Source organism: Pelmatolapia mariae, linkage group LG15 (genome assembly GCF_036321145.2).
Source record: "Pelmatolapia mariae isolate MD_Pm_ZW linkage group LG15, Pm_UMD_F_2, whole genome shotgun sequence".
Classification (NCBI taxonomy): domain Eukaryota; kingdom Metazoa; phylum Chordata; class Actinopteri; order Cichliformes; family Cichlidae; genus Pelmatolapia; species Pelmatolapia mariae.
The window spans coordinates 13,492,394-13,514,525 of record NC_086240.1 but is presented as its reverse complement, the minus strand read 5'-3'; the positions used below and the strand labels follow the sequence as shown (position 1 = coordinate 13,514,525).

The following is a 22,132-nucleotide window of genomic DNA, read 5'->3' as shown; positions in this document are numbered from 1 at the left end:
ATATTTTATGACTTCCCATGGTGTCCAATTAATGATGTCAAACTAAAAGGAGGTCATTAAAAATGGTATAAGGTACCGTTATTTACACTGTTATTGTGAGTTATTGTACATAATTGCCATGCATCAAATATGTATGAAGTATCACAGAATTGTGTATTGTTGTTGTGGGTAAATTCCTGCTTATTTGGCAGTTCCCATCCCTATACTACACACAGAATTAAAGAAGTAAAGCGAATCAAGGACTGTGGCGCACATTTTTAATTTAAATTCTTAAAACGTTTGCTATAACTGTCAAATTATAGCGATGAGGAAGTAGAAATGCTTTAAACCTGCGCTGAAAGGCGATTCTTAATTTGGTTTATACAGCAGACTGTCAGGTTGCAATGTGCTGTAGTGTTGTATACCGTCTAAGCTACTGCATTTCTACCTCCGCTGAGTTAGCCTTGTTTAGACTTTCCATCAATGCTGCCACATGCTGCAGTGGATTTATTCTGACGCTGATTGCAACAGACAGAAAATCCAAACATAAACGGCGCGCACAGCTACCTGTACACACGGAAACGTCCACACACTCAAGTGAGAACTACAGTTCTCAGAGAGTCCCCGGAGACCTGACGATGTGTCAACACATCTTTCCATCAAGTGCTGTGTTACTGCCAAGCTTCAGAGTAATAAACCCAGCCTGCCTGATGGCACGCATTAAATTCACACTCCCGAAGGGTGACCAAAGCCCTGACCTGAGCTATTCTAAGACGAGCCTCGAGACAATTGGTTGCGCTCCAGAGACGTTTCCAAAATGTTAGCCTTCGCTAGCGCTAGGGGCACGAGGAGATGAAGGAGGAGAGGAAGAAGGAGGGTATATGAGAGAGGGGAGGGAGCAACTTGAAAAGCCAAAGGGAATGGGAGATTGTGCCGTGAATGTCACTGGACATGAAGTGTTCACTTCTGAGCATCTGAGAAATTGGTTTTTCAATAGAATTTTGACATATTCTGCAGTGTGTGTGTGTGTGTGTGTGTGTGTGTGTGTGTGTGTGTGTGTGTAATATATTAATTTATTTGTGAATCTTTAGATCTTGAGAACACAGCACACTGGAGGGCAAATAATTGTTTATAATATAAAGATGAGGTTAGAGGTTACAGAGTGGCGAGAAGCAGAGTGATTCAAAAATGCTAAATATGAGCGCTGTTGTTTATATTTAAGTATTTACTATCATCTATTTTTACCATCTTCTACTTCAGTTACATTTAAGAGCATGTGCACATATTTTTTTTTATCTTTCCACTCAGTGAATACCATCAGGGTAAAAGCTAAAACTAAAAAAACTAGGGAAATTTTGATTGAGGGCTTTAAATGTGATTGATACTGTAGTGTGTTAAAATCAGTTTTGGCTTGTTTGGGAAATTGTACACATGACAAGAGCCTCGTTGTGCTGCCCTCTGGTTTTTTCTTGTCTCCGCCTGCTGCTGTGAAGCAGGACTAATTTTGAAGTTGTCAAGCAGACGCCAAGTGGAATAATTGTGTTTTAATGACTAAATGTTCTTTTGTTTTGTTTTGTTTTGTTTTCTTGTCTGTCCCTCCATCAGCCCGATGTGGACTCGAGGGTAAATGGATTGTCCTCCCCCATCGTGCAAGATCGAGGGCCACTTACTGAAAACTCAGGTGAGACACTCAAGCTGAAAAAGGCTTAATGTACTGTTGTTTATTTAAATAGGAAGATATCAGTCCACAACAGAGAAAAAATATTTGCTTTTCTGCAAATGGAAACTGTTCCTCACTGTGGTGCAGTATTAAAGTGTGAGTGCGTGTGGTAACTGAAAATCAACCTCTCTGTGCTTTGCCGTGCATGTGTGTTCAGATGAGCTGTTGGACTCCCACAACAGCAGCTCTGACCTGGCAGATGTAATGGAGCAGATTAACAACTCCTTCCCTGCATGCAGTCGTAAGTTTCCCAATCCTCCTCCTCAAATTTCCCACCGTGTCTTCCCAGCCTCCTGCAGCAGATTTTTTTTGTCACACCATAAGGTCGAAGGTCAGCAGAGGAAAAAGTACAGTGTGCTTAACCAAAAAGCCCTTCACAGAAAAACTGATGTAGCATGTACAAGATACAGTGCTGTGATCATTTCTTACTTTTTTACATATTTGTCACACTTAAATCTTTCAGATCATCAAAATATGTTTCATATTAGACAAAGATAACCCGAGTAATTGCAAAATACAGTTATTCAATGACGATTTCATTTATGAAGAGAAAGGAGCTACCTGCACCTACCTGGCCCTGTGTGAGAAAGTAATTAATCTCCTCCTCGTTAAACGATGAATTAACTGTGATTATCCACATTTTTTGGAATGCTGAGCTCAGTTTCACTACCCACACTCAGGCATGATTACTGCCAGACTGGCTGAATCAAGAACACATTTAAACAGAAGCTGTCTGTGATGTAGGCTAAAAGATCTCAGAAAGCATCATGCCACGATCTAAAGAAGCAGCTGAGAAGCAAAGTCCTTGACATCTATCAGCCTGGAAAGCCATTTCTTAAGCTTCGGGACTCCTGTGAACCACCGTGAGAGCCATTAGTTACACATGGAGAAAACTTGGAGCAGTAGTGAACCTTCTCAGGAGTGACCGGCCTACCAAAATTATCACAAGAGTGCAGCGACGGCTCATCCAGGAGGTCACAAAAGAACTCAGAATAACATCTAAAGTACTGCAGGCCTCACCTGCCTCAGTTAAGGTCAGAGTTCATGATTGAACAACAAAAAAGAGACTGGCAAAAATGGTATCAATGAGAGACTTCCAAGGAGAAAAGAACACAAAGACTGGTCTCACATTTGCTTAAAAAAAAATAAAAATCAAACACTTTTGGAAAAATATTCTGTGTACTGACGAGACAAATGTTACATCTGGCACAAAACTAACACAGCATTTCAGAAGAAGAACATCATAGCAAGAGTCAAACATGTTGGTGGTAGTGTGATGGTCTTGGGCTGTTTTGCTGCTTCAGGATGATTTGCTGTAATTAGAGGAAGCATGAACTTTGCTTTCTACCAGAAAATCCTGAAGGATGTCTGACCATCAGTCAGTTCATGTCCTGAACCTCAAGCACAATTTGGATTATCTGGACTTAAATCTGATTGATATGCTTTGGCATGACCTTGAGCAGGCTGTTCATGCTGGAAAATCCTCCACTGTGGCTCAATTAATTCTGCAAAGAAGAGTGAGCCACAATTCCTCCACATCGATGTGGAAGACTCATTTCTAGTTATCACAAACGCTCGATTGCAGGTCTTGAAGCCAAGGGTGCCACATTAGTTTGTAGCAATCGCTTTTTCACTTAGGGCCAGGTACTCTAGGTTTGGACAGCTTTGTCACTTACTGAAAAGAAATCGTCATTTAAAAACTGCAGTTTGTATTAACTCGGGTTACCTATGTCTAATATTTAAATTTGTTTGATCTGAAATACGTGTTTGTGGCTGAGATAAATTTGCCAAAACAGACTGATATGTTGAATAGCTGGGACAGGAGAATATTTGGCATTTTGGCTTCAATCACATCTGAAACAACAAAGAGTTTTTTGAAAAATAGTTGCTATTTACAGTAATTGTCTGTCATCTTACTGATTAATTACCACCTTTTACGTTTCAGCTCAACAAATGGTTTTGTAACGTTCCCCTCTTTTATCATACTTTTTTACATATTATTGTTAAAACAGTATTGAATGTTATTAAGCAGTATTTAACTTGAACTCGAAATAGACAGGTTAGGTTAGGTTCATGGGATAACTGAAATTACACATGCATGGCATGAAAGTCAATGATTCCCAGTATATTCACAGCACAACACTAACTTTAGACATCTCTGAGGTACTCTTTCCACTAAAAAGGTGCATGCTTGTGACCTGTGGAGCCTGTGGAGAAACGGTGGTACTTTTCTGATATAATCATCATAATCTACAATATCAACCAAACTCATCATCCGCCTTCCGATTTTTTTTTTTACCGCCTCTCAGTGCTCTTATCGATCCTCGTGTCTTCTTCCTCTTTCAGCCCCTCGCACACTCCTGCTCTGTATCCTTCCTTTTTATTTCCTCGTCTCTCACGCTGCCACTCGGCTTTGTGCCTGTTTCATGTGTCTTTGTGTGCACAGCAAAGTGTCAAGCAGCTTTGTAATCCTGAACTCAGAAGGTCTCGTCCTGCACGGCGCTGAAATTTTCCGTTTTCGGATGGTTTGCTCAGTGCGGTCCAGGTTCTTCTGCACCCATTTGTGACTTTGTGCTTTTGATTCTGATGTCTGCTCAGATGCACAGAGTTTAAATACAGGCCTAATTGTTTCAGCCATCACCATTTAAATTTGGTATTTGATCAAATCGGGAAGAAAACGTTATAGCTCATTACTCCTAATAGCTGAATCTGAAACAATATTCACCTTTGGGAACGTTAATCAAATAGCAAAATAAATTAGAACGCTAAAATATCGAGCTCGGTGATTTTTAAATTGTATTCCATTATTGGAGAGTCGAAACTCCTACGAGGGCTTTAGTTATAAATCCATTGTAATCTGGCACACGTTCCAGCGTTATTAGAATTTGGTTACTGCATAGCTCGGAGGCACCGGGACTCAGCCGCTCAGTGTGCGCACAAGTACGTGGGAGGCACCCAGAGGCTGACAATTTTGTGTAGACTCATAAATGCTGAAATGAACTGGGGGAGTTCAAGTGTTAAACTGCTCTAATTTTTCTTTGTTTTGCCTCCTGCAGCCTCAAGCCTCTCCTCGAGACCACAGGTAAGACGTTCTCCCATAAATTTAAAGACACAACAGGGGATGTAAATTTGTCTTTTAGCAGTGGGTTGTTTTTTGTTTGTACGCCGTATTGTTTGTATTGAGGGATTGGTATTTTGGTAATTGGCAAAGGTGAGAGAAGTTGGAATAGAGCACGTTTTAGAGGTAATTACAGCTGCTGCCACAAAAGCAGTCCCCTCCACGAAGCCTTCACCTGCCTCAACCCTCCACATTCGGTGGCCTGTGAGAAAGCGGCTGCTAATGGATCCCAGGGGAGTGCCATTAACGGCTACTCTCTTTCTCTCAGTCTGAGGCCAAGGTGCATTTTGGGACAGAGGTATTGTGAAAGCTGTTGCCGCTGACCTCTTCCCACTGTAATTATTTACCCCGCTCCGGTGTCCCTTGGTTCTGCTTCACACCTCTTTTCCCCTCAGGGTCTTTTTAAGCTGCTCAGCTTGTCTCCCTGCACAATAAGCAGTACTTTTACATGCCAGTTAAACTGCCTATTTTCTGAGAGTCAGACATTTCTACTTTTCTCTCTGTTGACCAGAACAATACAGCCCGTCCTTTCAAGCAGTTTACAACTCAAAATTTACATTGCTGTTAAAAACTTTGTCCTCTTCCTGATTTCTTGGTTTGCTTGTTTTTTTGTATATTTGATAAACATACATGTTTGAGAGTACCCAGAGTAAATACAAAATGCAGTTTGTTATCCAAACCTACCTGGTAATTCCCCCCTAAGTCTAATAACTGGTTGTGCCACCTTTGACAGCAAGAACGGTAATCAAGGGATGACTGGCTATGAGTATTTCACATCCCTGTGCAGGAATTTTTGTCCAATTGTTTTAATTCAGCAACACTAGAGGGTTTTCAAGCATGAACGACCTGATTAAGGTCGTGCCAAAGAGTCTCATTTGGTGCAGACTTTGACTAGGTCAATCCAAAACCTTCATTTTGTTTGTTTTTTTTGTATTTTTTGAGTCATTCAGAGCTGGACTTGCCGGTGTGTTTCGGATCATTGCCCTGCTGCAAATGCTCTTGAGCTTCAGGGCATGAACTGGTGACAGAGTATTTTCCTTTAGGATCTTCTGGTGAAAGGTAGAATTGTTGTTAGGATGTTGGTGCAATAATCATTTTATAAAAATGCCGTGTTAAATTTACTCCACATGTAATGGGATTCAAACCTTCCAAAGAGTTCAGCTTTTGTCTCCTCAGTCCACAGAATATCTTCCCCAAAGTCTTGGGGATCATCTTAGATGAGCCTTTGTGTTGGATCCACGAATGTCATTTTTGCCCAGTCGTTTTCTTGTTGAATCATGAACTCTGACCTTAACTGAGTCAGGTGAGGCCTGCAGTTCTTCAGATGTTGTTCTGGGTTCTTTTGTGACCTCCTGAGTCTTTGATGCTCTCTCGCTTTAATTGTGGTAGGCCGGTTCACCATGTTCTCACACTGGTTCATTGGAGGCCCAAAGCTTTAGAAATGGCTTTGTAATGCTTTCCAGACTGATAGATATTAATGACTGTTTCTCAGCCCTTTCTTTAGATCGTGGCATGATGTGTTGCTTCCCGAGATCAGACAGTAATCAGGCCTGAGTGTGGGTACTGAAACTGAACTCAGCTTTCCACAGTTAATTCATCATTTAGCAATTAGTTTTTCACACATAACCAGGCAGGTGTAGCTTTTTTCCCCCTTAATAAATGAAACCATCACCTAAAAACTGAATTTTGTATTTACTCGGGTTATCTTAGTCTAACATTAGAATTTGATCGACCTGAAACATAATGTAAAAAAACTAAGAAATCAGGAAGACGGCAAATACTTTTTGACAGCACTGTAAGTTTATGACTTGTATTCATTATCTACATATGCACTTTGACTACAAACACTATGTGAACCACAGGTCTCCTCATTCTTCTGTTAGTTTCATTTTTTCTCGCTGGTGCTCTGCTGCAGGTTCCATGTTAATGATGTGTTTATTTACCACCTGCTTTGGAGTACATTCCTCTGTACAATAATGCAACCTCATCTGACTCTCATCTGCAGCAGTGTTACACAACACATGCATTACCACATCAATTGAATATTAAATCTAATGAGTTCATTTCCCAAACATCTTCCACTCCTGGCTTTTTATAGTCCTCGGCGGACAGCGCTCCATGCACTCTCCTTTAACTTCAGCGCAAAGCTTTAGTTTGAGTGCCTAATTTCATTTCTGAGGAGAGCTCTGATTTGTAAAATCTTCCCAGATTCATCCATGCCCACCTCCTACTTTCCCCCCTCTGCGCTCCTAATGGACTCTAACTGGCTTGAGGGACTGCAGTCCATTTGCCAGCTTTCAAACCCGATTACTTTGTTTGAACTTCTGACGTTTCCACACGGTGATGTCTTGATGAAGAGAAATGAGGCGGGTTCACCTGCAGCACTCGGGACTAACCAAAGAGACTCATAAATCCGAGCTTTTCTGTGGCTGTATGTGAACTGCGGCACTGTCGTGTTTCAAGATTCTTGGTTTTTGTCGTCTGATCCAAAGCGTTTGCTCTCTGTGTGTTTTCAGATGATGTGAGGACTGACTGGAGGATGGAGAGACCATTCCCACACAAACAAAATCCCCTGTCCCTAAATCCCAAAGACGCACAGGAGCAGACAACTTAACTACTTTTACCACCTTGTCTTGTACTATGCAAACTGTACATTTTATGAACTGTAGATTGTACCGAATTGAACATTTGTCAGTGATTTATTTAGGTATGCAGATGAGTATATGGACACGGGGCTTTGTATAGATTTTTTGTTTTGTTTTGTTTTTCAGAGGGTGGTTGGGATTTTGTTTGAATTCTGTTGACTTAACTGGGAATCAAACTGTTCCATTTTTATTTGTCATTCCACTGCTTTGTACCATCGAGCCCCGAGTAGCCCCAGACTTTTGTTAAATGCTTGGGGAGCGCACACACTGCTCCCGGTGGCTGAAAGGATCATTTCCAAAATGTAAACTGTCACCTCTCGGATCACCTGGTTTGTTTTCCTATCTATCTCGTAGCATGCTTGATGTCAAGTTCCCCTTTAAAAAGCATCGATATGCCGGCAGACTTTGTCTCAGCTGCGATTTTGTTAAAGTAAACTTTTACCCCTTCTGTGCCTACAAAGTTTGTCGTTCCACGCGTGGAAGACGGAGGTGAGAGTCGATGTATTATTGTGGGATCGTGTAAAAATGGTTTTGGAAGTTACAGATTTAAATCTAAAGTTGTTTTGAATCTGGGTTTATGAGAGGCCCGCCGTTATCATGTAGAATAGGTTTGGTTTGTTTTTTTAAAAGAGATATATGTTCAGAAATCAGAGGAAAGCCATGATTGCCTTGCTACCTCAGACTCATAGACACAGTTTTGTTTTTGTGGTTCGTAAAGTCGTCAAACAGTTGTGTGTTCATTTACAACCATGAGCAACCTGGTATAGATTTCTAAGCTTTAGCTCACTGTATTGGTGTACACTGCAATGAGGAGTTACCAAGTTTAAAAAAAGAAAAAAAAAATTAAGTTACTATTACTGTACCACAATGGGTCTGTGGCCTGCTGAAGCTAGCCTCCCGTTAGTATTTTATCTGTTGTTGGGTTGTTTTGGGGGGTTTTTCCACTGGCCTTCTAGCACTGGTCCCTCACTGCGTCGTGTTGTTGTGCTATATGCTACCCTGTAAAACTTGTGAGATTGAACAACACTACTATAACCTCTGACTGTAAACTGATGGTGATGATGATTTTAATGATCATGATGAACCGTACCATGGCAGAACTGTGTCGCTTCTCCTGAGGTATGTAAAATAGATGGACCACACTACATGTAATATGGCTACGTTGTTTTATTCAAAATAAAATTTTTATAACAAGTACACATCCCCCATGTGCTTTCATTATTACCTCCACCACAGGAGGTTATGTTTTTGGCAACGTCTGCGTTTAAAGTTAAAAATGATGTTGTCGTGTTGTCGAAGTTTGTGAATGCGATAACTCGAGAACAAAGTGATGTAGGCGTTTTAAATTTACACCATAGGTATATCTACTAAAAATCTTGGACTAGTTTGAGTTGACCTCAAAGTCGAGGTCAGAGGTCAAGCTTTCTGAAAGTCTTGTGAATGCGATAACTCGAGATGGAAGTCACCTATGATTTTGAAACTGATACCATGGGTGTATCTACTGGGAGGCTGAGTGGTGCCACTAGCCACTGCCAGCTTGAAAAATTAGAAATGAATTCTGATAAAACTTTGTAGAGCTGTAAAGTCGGGTCATGCTAACAAGTCGTTAAAATTTGGCTTATATCCAGTAAGGTTTTCAAGGTCGACTTGATTATCCTTTAAGTCCTGTAAGTTGCGAAATGGGGCCTCCCGGATCAGACTTGTTTGCCCAGCACATCCCACAGATGCTTGACTAAGACGCTCCTTTCTATCAGATCCAGGGTTAACTTTTTGAGCAATTTGACCTACAGTAGCTCATCTGTTGTCCACCAGCCCGTTCTCACTCCCGAGGTGTAACACCCCGACGATTTGTCATGTCTCCCGGCGTTCCTGAGGAACGCGAAAGGTGACCTTCCGTGTTCTTATGCTACGCGCCGGGTTATGGCTGAAATCCAGTAAAATGACCTTCTAGCCATGTATTCCAGCCCTAAACCTAACCTTATACCTAACCATAACCTTAACCAGCACTTTAATAATGTTAAATCACTTTGGAAAACAATATTTAAGTAAAATGAACGAACATGTAGATTGATTCCAAACAATTCTCATGTCTCCTCGTTTTTCTTATCCCGTCATTTAGGGACGTGTTGGCTGCCCTGAAGCGTAATATGTTTACCATTTGTCACCTAGCATAAAATATTACGCTTTGGTAGTGAGAATGTGTTTTTCCCACACAAGCCAGTCTTAACTCCCCATGTGCATCAGTGAGCCTTGGCTCCCCATGACCCTGTCACTGGTTACTTCCTTGGACCACTTTTGATAGATGCTGACCACTGCAGACCAAGGACATCCCACAAGAGCTACCGTTTTGGACGTGCTCTGACCTAGTCGCCTAGCCATGACTATTTAACACTTGTCAAACTCACTTAAATCCCATTTTTCCTGCTTCTAACACGTCAATTTTACAGACAAAATGTTCACTTGCTTCCTAATACATCCCACCCACTAACAGGTGCCAGATGAAGGATGAAGAGAGAATCACTGTAATTCACTCACTTGATCAGTGTATAGAAAGTACCATATAAAAATTTAAAGTATCATGTCACATGTGACCTCTGACCTCTCAAGGTCAATAGATTGATCTGAAGGTCACAGTAATAAACAGCTCTATATAGCTTCATTAATACTGTTTCTTACTGCCATTGTTTGCACTGACAAATGCATATATGTTATGGGGATTCTAAATATCACATTACTTTGGACCTCTGACCTCTTCAAGATCAAATAAGGTCAAACTGAAGGCTTAAGTCAGATTTATTAAAATGAGTTTCAGCCGGGCAAATAACAAAAGCCTGCACTTTGCACTTCTCGTTACTATTCTATTCAAAGTGACAGAGCGAGCTGCCATAGTGCATGTTTGTGCGCTTGAAGGTTGTTTAACGCTCTAAATTTTATAAATGTAATGCAGATTAATAACTCTACAGACTCATAAACTCTAATCAGATTCAAAGCACACCTGTTTTAAGGACTATAGGGCTCATTACAGCCAACTCCTCAGCTGTCATCCAGCCACAGGAGTCATTATTTATCAAAGGAATTGATCACGCAGTGAGAGGTTGTATCATTATTGCATGTTTGCAGTGAGCATGCTGAGCTGTAGCTGAGAACTCAAAATGAATAATGAAGCGCAATTAGCCTTTTCATAATTTACTTAAACCCTTCAGATCGTTTTTTTTTTTCTTCTTCTTCACTGGAGCAGCATTAGTGGTGCTGCACGCATTAATTATTTCACTTTTCTCAGCGATCGCACGATGTTTTGACTAAAGACATTTACCTTCATCTTGCTTGGCTGTTCCTTGGTGGTTATGAATGAAAATCTGACGGGACGTGTGATGTCACGGTGATGGAAAATCAGCTCATTTTATCAACCTGTCCGACTAAATTGTCTCCCAGCAGGAGACCGTCAGCACTCTTGAGTTATTAGACCGTGCCAAACCTAAATTGCTTGTTTTTCAGTTTAACTGCTCCTTCCTAAACTTGCAGCACTTCCTGTCAGTCTTGCCTCATCGCATCAAACCTGTATAATCTTGTGCTCTCCAGGAGAATAATGAACTGCAGGCATACCAATCTCTGATCAATTTATGCACTTTTTCTTCTTTCTTTTTGAAGTTGTAACACCTCTACAGATTCAACAAACAAGGTAAGGAAAGTAGTTGATTTTCCCCACCCTGTATTCTTAATGACGTTCCCCATCATCCAAGGTCCAGCAATTCCATACTTAATAATGCAAGAGTAGCCAAATGGTGGTGCACCCTAACTGGATCTGAGGCTACTACATATTCTGGCTCTGCTCACATCCTTCGGCACCCCTGAGGTGCTTTAATTAGTCTACCACTCCCATATCTGTAATACGCTGCAAGAGTCGGCCTATATATGTGGAGGCAAAGGAAGTTTTAAGCTGTAAAGTACTAGAGTGAGGGAGATGTGCTAATGTAATTTACTATATCCCATAATGAAATGATTCTGTTGTTAATATTAATCTTACAAGTGAAATTTGATTTTGACTTCTGATGGCCTCATATAAAACTTAGTTGAACTAAGATTGCATGAATTATTAGAAATCTTATACACATTTTAATCCTGTCTGGTTGGAGCCGAGCTCTCGGTGCATCAGGCTGTCAAATTCGAGTGAGGTGCAGTGTTTTTGCTAGACTGAGCAAAAACGCCAGTTTGTCATTACGTGATATCAATTTAAGTAAAGTTCAGGCTAGATCTGGGAAAGAAAATGAATAATTCACTCTAGACTGCAGGAGTGAGTGGAAGGGACAATTAAACATCTAGTCTGTAAATATGTTGTCATTTCAGCGCATCTTACTGCACCCTATGGCCAAACCTCACAGTAAAGCAGCCTCACCACCATCTATTCAACAGGGTCCTTTGGGAAATAAAGATTACAACCACAGGGCGCTGTTATAGGGAGTTCGAGTGCTTTATGTTGGATTATTACTTTAGATTTTAAAGATTACTCCTTATCTTAAGTGGTATAGCTGGAGCTAAATAAACATGTAAAACTACAGAAATCATACTAGTAGCTGTAGCTCATTGACTGTCCCGTAATTATAAAATGGAGTTTTTGTTAATTCACAGAAATTCCTAAAGTAGAGTGTAAAAAAACTAAAACTCTCCTGTCATTAACTTAAAAAAATAAAAAATAAAATAATATATATATTAGGGGTGCAACGATACTCGTATCGATATTGAACCGTTCGATACAGTGCTTTCGGTTCGGTCCGCATGTGTATCGAACAATACAACATTTTTAATTTATTTTATCAACTTTCCTTCTGACGATGCTGTCTGTGTTGAGAGCTCAGTGGATCTGCGTTCGACTACTCCGCCTAGGCTGCACTGTCGAGCGCAGATCCACTGAGCGCAGCGCAAGCTAGCAAGACAGAAGTTAAGCTCATTGCAACATGGCAAATTGAACCTCCCCCGCCCGCATTCAGATCTGGCTTTTGGAACTATTTTGGTCTTCATGTGAAGTATGACCCTGAAGGTAAGCGCGTCATGGACAAAAGTAAAACAGTATGTCGGATGTGCCACGCAATGCTCAATTACATGGGTGGGAACTACTGCGTTAGCGCAGTTTGCTCGTTAATGTGTTGACTCCGTCCAGCCCCAAGCACGGGTCGATCCGCGGTAGCTCGTTAACGGAGATTTGCCGTGTTGTGGTGTTAACGTCATTTCAGATTAACGCTGACAGCACTAGTGGGAACACAACGAATATGACTGCACATTTACACCGACATCATCCTAGTGCAAAGACAAGTGGAAGCAGACAAAAACAACAAGCACGCATGCTACAAACTTTACCCGAGTCATTTAGACAGCCGTTAGCACATGATTCTCCTTATGGGGACCTGATATGTTTAATATGCTGCTGAGAATATACCCCAGAAGAAGCGTATAGTATAGCTTTTATTTTGGAAACTCTCTTTTCCAAAGATGAGGGATTTCTCCATCAGATTTATTTTTTTATTACTTTGTTGTTTCAGCAACATTACATTTAAAAACTGTACTTTTGAGTTAAAATATATATTTATAATTTTAATAAATGACAAATTAAAGAAGCATGAACATTTTTTTGTATCGAAAAAATATCGAACCATGTCACCAAAGTACCGAACCGAACCGAACCGTGAATTTTGTGTATTGTTGCACCCCTAATATATATATATATATATATATATATATATTACTTGATCTGACCTATCTCCACTAACCTCATGTCTTTGGACTGTTGGATGCCGGAGTACCCAGTAAACTAATCTTAATTAAACAAATTAGTTTAACCCTATAATGCATGAATTATGACAACCTCAATCAGGATTTTTTTTCTTAAGTATTTTTATTCATCTCAGGCATGAAAAGATGAATAAAAATACTTAAGAAAACAATAGCAATAATTACAATGAAACACGTCATACATCTATAGTAACATTAAACAACCAGTGGGTGGCAGGGTATGGAGTGACACATCACTGTCCAATGCAGTGGTTTATGTGCAAGTGTACCATCAACATTGACACATTTACAAGAAAACAGCCTTTGAATAGCTTTCCACTGTAGTGACCGCTGTGCGTGAAAGGGTTAAATTTAATTTAAATTTAATATAAAAAAATACACAAGTATTATTATTAATATTATCACTGCAGTTTTGAGTCTGTGCTGCCAAACATTAATAACACTTACTCACTTACTGCTCCATACTGTAGTGGTTAACACTTTCACCTAACCAGTCAAAGACCCGTCGTTTGATCCCGGGAGGAGATGCAAAATGTTACTAGTGTAAAAAATCAAACATGGAGATGCCTGCTGGGGTTTGCACACAATCCTAAAAAATCTCAAGTACAAACTTTATAGTCATACATTTATTTATGTACTTTAACAAGTACAACACCTTGAGTTTGCAGCCCTTCAAATTTCATACACACATGACATTTTGGCATACACGCACTGCTAATTTGGACACCATAGTTGTGTAATACCGCTACTTTTTGCGTCATGTAAGTGACTGCTTTTTTCCCCCTTCTGCTTTGTGTGAACGAACTGAACCTATTTGATGGATTTGTTGAACGCTGAAGCACTCTGTTTGCTCATTTTGCTCAGAGCTTTACTGAAAAGCGGTCTGTGTGAAGAAGGCAAGTGCCTGCAGGTTCATTTAATTTCATTCAAATACAGCCGAGCAGTTCGAAAGACAGCACTTTCTTTCATCTCCGAAAACTTCAAACAACACTGATTTTGCTGCAAGGTGTTGAAGATCGGGTCAAATATGCACTGATGCAAAGGAAAGTAACCGAGCAATTTACCTCACTGAAGAACGGGGCCCTCATGAATGTCACACCTTCCTCTGTTTCTTTGTTGGTTCATGCAGGGTTTCCCCTGTCCTGTGCATACGAGCCTCTCACAGGGTCCTAGGTAGTGTCTAATCTAGTTAATTTTCTTGTCCCCTTGTCCCTTTTCTCTTCTGAGCAACACCATCTGTGATCTGCGAATTCTCTTTGCTGTGGGGAAAAACAGACCACGGCGCCTCCAGGCTTTAGCCGTATGGCCTCAGCAGTCCGCTAACCAGCCAGCCCATTTTTTAGGATGCTGGTGCTGCTGTGATGGTGCTGGATGTTTATTTTTATTATTTTTTTCCCCTCCCCTGCACATTTTTCATTCATACAGCAATGCTGGCTTGCAGATCAGTTCGACAGCTGTCCTCTTTGATCAGATGCTTGGCAGGCAGCGGCATAGCTGGTATGGGTGTCTTGGTGGGTATAGCTGCCCCTGGCACAAGGCAAGGACAGGGAACAGATGTTGAGGGGGAGGCAGGACCCGTGTGGGGTATAGGATACAAGCTAGACCTCAGACAGATGAAGTCAGAGAGAGTGGGGAATGGATGAGCACGAGGCAGGCAAACTAGATGGGATACTCAAAAACGGATTAAGGAGGAGAGCTGCTGTAATTTCTGTTTTCATTATTGCTATCATGTCAGCAGTGGAATATCTTTTATGCTGACACAGATGTAAAAGCTCCATCACACACAAACTTGAGTTAAACTTGTATCCTAATGATCCTCCTGGCTTTAACAGTTCCTTCGCAGTACTTATCTGCTGAAGTTTATTGTCCTCGGTGCACTTCAGACCCACAGAATATGCTGAGCGCACATTGTGAGTTAGCATTAGCTGCATATTATCTCTCTGTCTGACAATTAATTTTAAGTAGCTAACTGCAGCGGACCCTCTGGCAGGGCGTCGTCCTGGACTTTTCATTTTGGATGCTTTTGGGAAGATTCTGGGCATTTGTCCCATGTCAGCATTTTTACATGTTGGCAAAAAGAAATAGAGAGCACAACCTGATATATCAAGCATGCTTTCTGTTTTTTAAGGAGTCAGCATTACATGTCGCCCTCTCCTGCCCTTGTCTTTTGTTGAAATGTTTCCCCTTACATTAATTTTCACTCATTTCTCTTTGCTTTCACCTCTTCTTGAGAATAATGTCATCCAGCGCTATTAGCCGCCTGTCTCCATGGTGCTCGTGTTTCAAGGCAGTCATTACATTGTTCTTTACACTCATATGGCTGTAATAGATGCAAAGGCTGTTTTCCCCCACTTTCCTTTTCAGTCATGCTACTGTAACGTGCTTTCTGAGGCTATTTAAGCTCCCTCATCTCTTTGTAACAGGCTCATCCGTGATGCCCGGTCAGGGCTAATTGAGGGAGACGAACCCAAACTGGTCTGTCTCAAATGGAAGCAGTGGGAGGTATGCATGGAATTGGTCAGTGTCTTCTCACTTTCATTACAGCATGGACAATTAGCTGCAGGCAGGTCACTGACATTCCCTCTCTTGGTTTTTAGAGCTCTGCTGCCATCACACCAGTATAAACCAATCAGGCCTCTTGTAAACACAGGAGACCGGGCTCTAATGAAATTTGATAGGCATTTTGTATCGCTTCACCGGAACACCTGGAAAGTATGAAGTGGACCGTTGTTGCTATGATTATTAAGACAAAATAATCATAGTACCCAATCTGATCTGTGCAGACTGATAGCAGTTTGATTTCTGTGTGTGTGTGTTAGTCACAAAATGTCTCAGGTGTTCACCGCCTCCTTTTTCTTTCATAACCCACCATCCTGCCAGGGGCAGCTCTCATGCTCATCACACCTCTGTGGCTGACAGAGGTTTGGTAAATGCGTCACAACACTTGTGCCACAATCCTGCAGGATTGTAAATGAGAAACACGCTGAATTATTAAAAGATTGCTCCTGGTCATGGTGCACAGACACACTAGCATATTGATGAGCATAATACTGAATGTGGATGCCACCAGGTCATAGTCCATGGTCCATATTTTGAAATTGGAGCAGCAAAGGGCGGGTTCTGTGAAGTTACACAAAGCAGAAGTCGGCGGTTACCGAAGGCGCTGTGATTTTAATCAGTCTTGCGTAGTGATTTGTTGTTGTTTGATATGCAGATGATGTTCTGAATTTTAAATGGGACAAAAAAAAAAAAAACCTTTGGTGTGCTTAACGCGCTCTCGGGTGTTTTGCTCATTGTCACGTTCGTAAAATGCCTCAAAGAAGAGAATTGGAAGAATTTACGCTTTACACAATGTTCCCCATGTTTGTAAAACAAAATGTGTCTGCCGGAAGGAAACTCAGTGCTGATTACGCCGCCATGCAGGACAGGTTCACTTCTTATCCTGAGGATGTGTTTTTGAAATTATGTTTCGTCTGTCTTTGTAACAGCTCTCTGTTTTTCATCAACCAACTACATGCTTTACAGACAGCTTCTTGAAAACATGCAGATAACAGCAAGGGACAAGGATGGAGGTTACGCTGGGGCAATCGCTGTTTACCACCATGTTGCAGTCGGATGCGATTATCTACTGGTGTATAATAAAAAAATAATGATGGCAGAACTCTATGCAGAGTCCATGCTGACTCCCTTTTCCACTGTCCTCTGGCTTACCGGGACACTCCACATCTATCTATCCAGCCATTGTCACTGGTAACACCTTTGGTTCGTGCATTATGGAAGCTCTGAAAATAAGCTCAGTGTGATGATGCAGTCACATCAGATGATAAAGTCCGCACAGCACGACAGCTCAGCTTTCTTTTATCTGCTGTAGACATTAATATTTCTTCCGGCGTGGCGGGAGCTGAGGCGAGGAGGTGTCATTTGTATGTCTGTCACAGAGATTACCCAAAACTACAAAGGCAAGTTTCATGAATCACGTTGTAGAAGTGGGGCAAGAGCAAATGAGGAATTTGCTGCGGATCTGGACTAATTTATTCAGAATTACACAGTGTGGCTTTGTCCTTGGGAAACTCTCTGAGTGACCTTCTAGTTCAAGATCAGATCCCTTTTCTCAGTACAAAATCTATTCCTGCCAATTAACATCCTTCCATCCTCTTCCACTTATCCAATTCAGGATGGATGGCTGGATTAACATCACATTCATAATTGATGTTTTGCCTGTTAACTATTCCACTGAATAAACTTGACTTCCCAACAACTGTGGAAACTTTTCAACAGCAGAGCAGACAGAGGTGATTGACAGCTGCAGCTGAAGGATGTTTGAATGTAACAGCACAGTGGAGATGCACAGCAGGGAGAGAAGTTGTGTTTTTTTAACTATACCCTGTATTGTGGGTTATTGTATAATATTATACATATACCCACACTGTCAGGATGTTACCAACTAATCCAAGAATAATTGGGATTTTCATACAGATCATAAATACCGGCACACTTTGTGTTTCTTAGCAAAAGCAGACTCAACTCAACTGGTTGCATCCTGGTTATATTCAGTATAACAGCTGCAGGAATTTTAATCATGCAGCTGTCTCCAAGCACTGTTTTCCCTAGTCTGACTAACAGGAGTGAGGTGCTGGGCCAGAACAGCTGCCAGTGCACTTCCAGTACAAGTCTATGGAATTCTATTGGAGAGATGGAATATATTCCAAAAGATATTCCCTCAACTGGTAATTTGATGATGTTTGTCTAATACATCGGTCCAAAATCTCCAGTTTAATTCAGTTAAATTCAGTTTTATTTTTTTTAGCGCCAAATCAGAACAACAGTCACCTCAATGAGCTTTACTGTATATTCTAAGGGAGAGACCAGACTATAATAATAATAATAATACACCTGTAGGTGTTCATCTGGGGTGATGAACTGAGGATGTAACAAAATTTACTCAATATGCCCTTCTGCTGACTGACGTTCTCAAAGACACCACCCCCCTCTGGATAAAATAAAAATCTTACCAGTGAATAAAGCTGAACTATTGATTTGCAGTGATCCTAACATAACACAGGCTCCTGGTCCTCCCACTGCAGGAGTGTTTCTTTAGCCTATCATGTCTGCTCAAAGAGTAAGTAAATAGACAGGGAAATTGCTCCTTAATTACCATCAACAGTTGATGATGATTAAGCCCTGAAAGCGTGATAAAGCTTTGACAGTGCAAACCCATGGAGTCGTGAAAGCCATTTATGTGAAAATTAATGGACCTTCTAGCAGCTCAACGTATCTGCTTCGCCAACAACAGCAAAAAAGTTGCTCCACAGAGAGGAAGCTTCATCAGATACAGCTTCTTTTTTCTTTTTTAAATAATATGCATGTTCTTTATGACAAATGGGGAGCTAATGATCAAAACACAATTCACTGAAGCCTTTAAAGAGCCTGTCAAATTCAGCATCCAGGCTGATGTGAGGAGAGGGAGCTGTCACGCGTCAAAGGAACAGGTAACTACGCTACCAGCCGAGGAACAAGGGAGATGTCAGTGAATTATGTAGGCAGGAGCTTGTAAGAGATGTGCTCATCTGACTTGTCACTAACGAGAGAGAGTGTGTGTGTATTTACAAAAAAACCTCAAAGCTGCAATTTTCCTTTTTTTCCTTTCACATTTTAACTACTTGCAATCCAGTTTCTCAATAAGCTCTGTGACAAACCTACAGACAACGCTGTCGGGTTACAACTTTTCCCATCTACAGCAATGAAAGGACGAGACTGTTAAAGTAAAAACAAACTCTGAGAAAACTGAAGAAAAAGCGATACAGGAAGGACACTGGCAATGATTCTTCAACGTAAGCAGAGATCATAAAGTAACCGAAGCTTAAGAGAAAGACAGAGAATCAAGCTGGCAGCTGGTGGCAGCCATCTCTGATTCAGCCCATTTTAATCAGTTCTTTTATGAATAACTGAATACCAAATTACTTGTGGTTCATCTTTGTATTACGGTGTGTGTGTGGCACGGTATTTTCTTTCTGAGGATGAGTAATGCTTTCATCAGTCCGTGAGTACAGGAGCTACCGACGCCGACCAACCTTCGGTGTTTTGGTTTTTTGGGGGGCATTTCTACTTAGAGGTGATCCTGCCATTCGTCTGCAGCCACAGTTGCTATTCTGTATTGCCAGGGTGAATCACTCTATTCAGTTCAATGGATATTAACCCACATTCACATACAAAATACTTCTCGGTAGATCTGGACTTTACGTCATAGAATTTAACGATGAGAAAAGGAGTGAAAATACAAACATTATACTGCTACTATAGTATAGTAATGTGTGTAGCGTAAGGCAGTGGGTTGCAAATTATGTTCTAAGAAAGCCTAATGAGCTACTAAAAGTAGGAAATAATGATGCAATTTCATTTATTTTACAGCATAATTCTTTCGTAATAGGCCAAAAAATACTGTCTTAACAAGGTTTCAGTGTTTGATGATGGAAAATTCAGAGCTAGTGGTGGTTTACCAGGGCTTTCTTCAGTATAAGGCTTCTGGGTTTGAATAATGAAATAGCAAATCTCAACCCGTATGTGAGCAAAGTGCTGAGAAATTACTGTCTACAAACTCTGCAAACATCATCCAGGCTATGACGGATCATTTGACCATTTGACCTTGCTCTTTTTTAACTGAGGTTTATGGTACAGTTTCCTTCAAATGAACAAATGACTTTTATAACACAATTAAAGCGATGTTTTAAGACAATCTTTCGGGTCATTCCATCATGCAGCTCTGATTCACCAAAAATATAAATAACAATTGCTGTCAACCTCAAATCAAATACCTTTTGAATATATATATGTGTTTGTTGTTCGAAATATTGTCTGTTGACCCACTTTTAGCACACTTTTTCACATTTTGTGAAGCCAAGTCTAGTTGATTGTCTAGTTAAAATATATTTTTTTACAAAAAAATTAAAGAAGTCCTATTAAGTCCCATGTTTAATTTAAAAAATAATTGCAGATAACATTGCAAAATGTATGGGATATAGCTGTATTTCACAATACTGCAAAATAAAACACAGAATACTTTTTTTTCCAGGAAATTCTGAGTCACAGAAATGAAGAAAACCCCCCACTCTGTTATTTAATGTGGCCTTCTACTTCGTGGCTGGGTTGCAGTCATTCCCAGTCACTTCCACTCTTATAATACTGTTATAGTACTGAGGAAATTTCACGACTGGACTTGCCCGGGTGCTTGATTCTATACACCTGTGTCCATGGAAGTGATTGGAACAATTCAATGCTTTGGATGGGTGAGTGAATACTTTAGGCAGTATAGTGTAGCTCCAAGCAGTCTGGCCATACTCCTCTGACCACTGGCAGCAAAGCATTTTCTCCTCACTGGATATTTTCATGTTTTTTAGACCTGTAAATCCCACAGCTGGTTGTTCAGGAAAATCCCAGCAGTTTCTGAAATACTCAGACCTGTCTGGCACCAGCAACCTCGTCACATTCAAAGTCGCTTAAATCACCGTTCTTCCCCATTCTGATGCTCAGTTTGAACTTCAGCAGGTCGTCTTGACCATGTCTACATAAACCTCCTCAATGTAATGAGTTGCTGCCATGTAATTGGCTGATTGGATATTTACATTAATGACCAGTTGAATAAATGTGTCAAACAAAGTTCTGACTCTGAATCGGGCTCGCAGCATCTTTTACATGAAATTGTTTTGTTTGGGCTAACACAGTACACTTGTAAGTCCACGACCTCAGCAAATCAAAACTGCACAATAGATTTACACCTCAGAGAAGTTATGGTGAAGTTGTGGACAACCCTAACACTTGCTTCCACTCCACTACAAATTTCCCCAACTCTCATTACAAGAATCAGGGGAGAAGCTGCAGCATGACAGCCCTCAAAATAAAACGAAAGCCTCATGGCTGCAATACCAGTTTCTCAGTTTCACCCCCTGCTCCCTCTACATGTCTGTATTCCATTATTCATGGATGACAGGCTTGCCAGGGAAAGCATTGCCCCACTTTTCCCTCCCCTCCCCTCTCTCTTCTTCACCATGTGAAGTGAAACTGAAACCAATCCAGCTTAGGGCCCATCGCTGTGTTTCCTTGTAGCCTCTTTCCATTGCTGTAGTCGCAATGAGAATTTAGCTGGAAATCCAGCTTAGGTTGCAGTTGGAAAGCAGGTTATCCTTTCATAGTAAGGGGCCTGGAATGACACAACACAACACCTTGTTTTTTTTTTTGTTCACAAATCCGCAGGTGAACAATAGAAGCTGTGAACTGGCATCGCCTGAACCGAAGCTGCCAACCTTGTATTTGCTGGTTTCTGCTGATGAGGGACGAGCAAAAGTGCAGAAGTGGAGCAAAACAGGAAAACAGAAGAAAAACCTGTTTACTCCTCGGAGATCTGCAGCGCGGCCTCGTGTGTCGAATTAATACATAGACAGACACAGTTGTATTGGTTTATATGAGCTTTGATGTGGGAGCTTTGTTTAGTTGTGCGCAGCTGTCAGCCTGAAGGTTGTTTACGTGGAACTCTATAGCTTTGGGGTTGTATGAGTAGAAGATATGTGTTCATCCTTTGCATTAATAATTGACAGCAACATCTGCTTCAGAGAGTTCCTTGTCAAGCGCCGGAGCTTAAAGCAGCAGAGGTTTGAAGAGCCGTTTAATGTGGGCACAACTTATAGCCTTGGGAGTAATACAAAAAAAAAGACAAATACTGAAGGAAAAAAGGTGTTCCTGGTTCCCCTTCCAGGAGATTTTTAATTTTAACTCAAAATTTTTTAGTTCCCTCGCAGGAACTAAGAAAAAATATGCGTGGATGGATTCAATTTGCACATTAGCTGATAGTCTTCATGGAGAACTTCGATACAGATTTCTAGGGAGGGCTCTCGG

At 40.9% G+C, this 22,132-nt stretch overlaps 1 protein-coding gene across 6 annotated transcripts in view; it reads left to right on the top strand.

Moving 5' to 3' along the window:
• utrn (utrophin) overlaps positions 1-8,653 on the top strand; it is a 191,444-nt gene extending 182,791 nt beyond the window's left edge. For 5 of the 6 annotated variants that reach the window (XM_063496275.1, XM_063496278.1, XM_063496276.1 and 2 more), the window contains 4 exons: positions 1,585-1,660; positions 1,857-1,940; positions 4,756-4,781; positions 7,334-8,653. In XM_063496275.1, coding sequence (XP_063352345.1) covers positions 1,585-1,660; positions 1,857-1,940; positions 4,756-4,781; positions 7,334-7,342 — 195 coding nt within the window. In that variant the 3' untranslated portion in view covers positions 7,343-8,653. The remainder of the gene's footprint in view (positions 1-1,584; positions 1,661-1,856; positions 1,941-4,755; positions 4,782-7,333) is intronic. The other variant, XM_063496277.1, reaches the window with a different exon arrangement.
• Positions 8,654-22,132: the final 13,479 nt, after the last annotated feature.